Source organism: Macaca fascicularis, chromosome 14 (genome assembly GCF_037993035.2).
Source record: "Macaca fascicularis isolate 582-1 chromosome 14, T2T-MFA8v1.1".
Classification (NCBI taxonomy): domain Eukaryota; kingdom Metazoa; phylum Chordata; class Mammalia; order Primates; family Cercopithecidae; genus Macaca; species Macaca fascicularis.
Genome location: NC_088388.1, coordinates 68,648,821 through 68,651,530, shown reverse-complemented (window position 1 = coordinate 68,651,530; position 2,710 = coordinate 68,648,821). Strand labels below are relative to the sequence as shown.

At 41.2% G+C, this 2,710-nt stretch overlaps 1 protein-coding gene across 1 annotated transcript; it reads left to right on the top strand.

Annotated features, from left to right (window-relative positions):
- The first annotated feature begins 1,372 nt into the window (after positions 1-1,372).
- On the top strand, positions 1,373-2,504 carry LOC102137778 (olfactory receptor 51I2). The gene has a single exon (XM_045371392.2). The coding sequence runs from the start codon at positions 1,566-1,568 to the stop codon at positions 2,502-2,504; it is 939 nt and encodes a 312-aa protein (XP_045227327.1). The 5' UTR covers positions 1,373-1,565.
- The last annotated feature ends 206 nt before the right edge of the window (positions 2,505-2,710 follow it).

Sequence of the window (2,710 nt, the reverse complement as noted above, 5' to 3'; positions counted from 1 at the left end):
GTATTGCTGGGGAAAATTTTTAAATGCTTCCTGGGGTGACAATGCGGCATTGCACCCCATTCCACAACCTCTGTTACTTTTAGATACCTCATGCACCCTATTAGCTTGAAAAGTCTGCTTAGTGAAAAGCCTAGCCTTCTGTATCCTCATCTGCCATGAGTGGATGTTAGGACCAGATTGTTAAATGGCTTAACATAAAATGAGAATCTTAGGAAGTCACTTCCATTTTCCCTCTGAGATTGCATGGTGAATTCTCAGTCTTCTTAAATATTATTACTATATTACTATATTATATTTAGTAAATATAAGGCCATTGGAAATACTGAAGCTTTGACACACACAAGTGTGTCAAAAACAGAATAAACAATACAATCACTGTGACAGAGAAATGGCTGTAGGAAATAATATGTGAGTGCAAGCATAAGAAAAATGGTGAATAAATACAAGACATTAAGGGTTTAAAAAGTGCCTGTGTGGATTAGTGGATTGATATCAGTGGGCAGTCCCCAAGCATGTAGATAGGATTGTGTGAGTATACAAATCTATGTGTCTATGAGTGTGTATGTATGTATAAATGCTGCATATATGTCAGTGCAGACTGACAGTATGAGGACAAGATGTGCATGTTAAATGGTATAAAGATCAAGAGGGACTGTGTGAATATATTTGCATAACAAGAGTGACTTTATGAGATATGGAGAGAGTATGTGAATGAGCATCTTGTTAGAGTATGAATGAACTTTTTTACTAGCTGTTGTGAAGGTACATTAATGTGTCCTTGTGACTAACGGGTATTTTGAGAGTACATCTAACCATGTGAGGGCATGTAAGTTTGTATTTGGAACAATGCTCTCACACACAGAATGCTAGTGTACCTATAGAATATTTAGGGACAAATGCATAATTTTTCCAGAAACAGATACAGCCTCGTGCCTTTGCACAAATACATGTTGTTTCTGTTGTTGCTTTTTTGCAGTAACTCTGCCAATGAAAAGCTGATGCCCAGAGGCAGTCAATGACCTCCACACCCTACTGTCCTTTTCCCTCTCCATCCAAGCACATGACATGATACAAACCTGCTCTGGGAATTTCTCTCATTAATTAGGGACACATGTGAATTAAGCAACGTTTTTAAGAAAATATTTAAATATTTCCAAGTGCTATTGATAACACAAACTCGTGCTTTCTTCTCTGGTGGTGTGAATTGTAGTTAGCATATTTCTATTCAATGATGCCTCCGAAATACATGAAAGTTGTAGAAATGTAGTTTAAACATTTTCCTTTTAACTAATTTCTATTATTGAAGTATTTGTCAATGTCTCCCTTCTTTATAAAACAGAGGGAAATATTAGCTCAGCCTGCAGCCTGATCATCATAAAATATGAAGAAAAGTTTGCCTGCATCATCTCAAAAGCAGTGATTTCATGAATGCATCAGTTTCCATTTCCTCGACATCATCGCTTTGTCTCTTATTTCCTGATTTCTTATCCTCCAGCAAGTGCAACTGTTAGAATTCTCCAAGTCAGAAGATCTGACCCTGAAAAGTACCCTAAGTTTGTTCTGCTATGGGGTCGTTCAATGTCACTCACCCTGCATTCTTCCTCCTGACTGGTATCCCTGGTCTGGAGAGCTCTCACTCCTGGCTGGTGGGGCCCCTCTGTGTGATGTACGCTGTGGCCCTTGGGGGAAATACAGTGATCCTGCAGGCTGTGCGAGTGCAGCCCAGCCTCCATGAGCCCATGTACTACTTCCTATCCATGTTGTCCTTCAGTGATGTGGCCATATCCATGGCCACACTGCCCACTGTACTCCGAACCTTCTGCCTCAATGCCCGCAACATCGCTTTTGATGCCTGTCTAATTCAGATGTTTCTTATTCATTTCTTCTCCATGATGGAATCAGGTATTCTGCTGGCCATGAGTTTTGACCGCTATGTGGCCATTTGTGACCCCTTGCACTATGCCACTGTGCTCACCACTGAAGTCATTGCTGCAATGGGTTTAGGTGCAGCTGCTCGAAGCTTCATCACCCTCTTCCCTCTTCCCTTTCTTATTAAGAGGCTGCCTATCTGCAGATCCAATGTTCTTTCTCACTCCTACTGCCTGCACCCAGACGTGATGAGGCTTGCCTGTGCTGATATCACTATCAACAGCATCTATGGACTCTTTGTTCTTGTATCCACCTTTGGCATGGACCTGTTTTTTATCTTCCTCTCCTATGTGCTCATTCTGCATTCTGTCATGGCCATTGCTTCCCGTGAGGAATCTCTCAAAGCTCTCAACACATGTGTGTCACATATCCTGGCTGTACTTGCGTTTTATGTGCCAATGACTGGGGTCTCCACAGTGCACCGCTTTGGGAAGCATGTCCCACACTACATACATGTCCTCATGTCAAATGTGTACCTATTTGTGCCTCCCGTGCTCAACCCTCTCATTTATAGTGCCAAGACAAAGGAAATCCGCCAAGCCATTGTCCACATGTTTCGCCACATCAAAATATGACTTTCACACTTGGCTTTAGAATCTGTTGTTTATTTTGGCCATAGGTTCTCATCAGTAGCATCATCATCATCATCATCAAAGTATAAGATAGATTATGTGCTGTGGGGAAAGTAGACCAGGAAATGGTGATGCAAAACTTATAACACAAAACAAGGAGTTCCAAATGAATAGTACATTCACTAAATACCAACAGCATTCTTAGAAAG

Coding starts and splice junctions, on each gene's coding strand:
- LOC102137778 (XM_045371392.2), top strand. CDS start 1,566: ATGGGGTCGTTCAATGTCACTCACCCTGCATTCTTCCTCCTGACTGGT.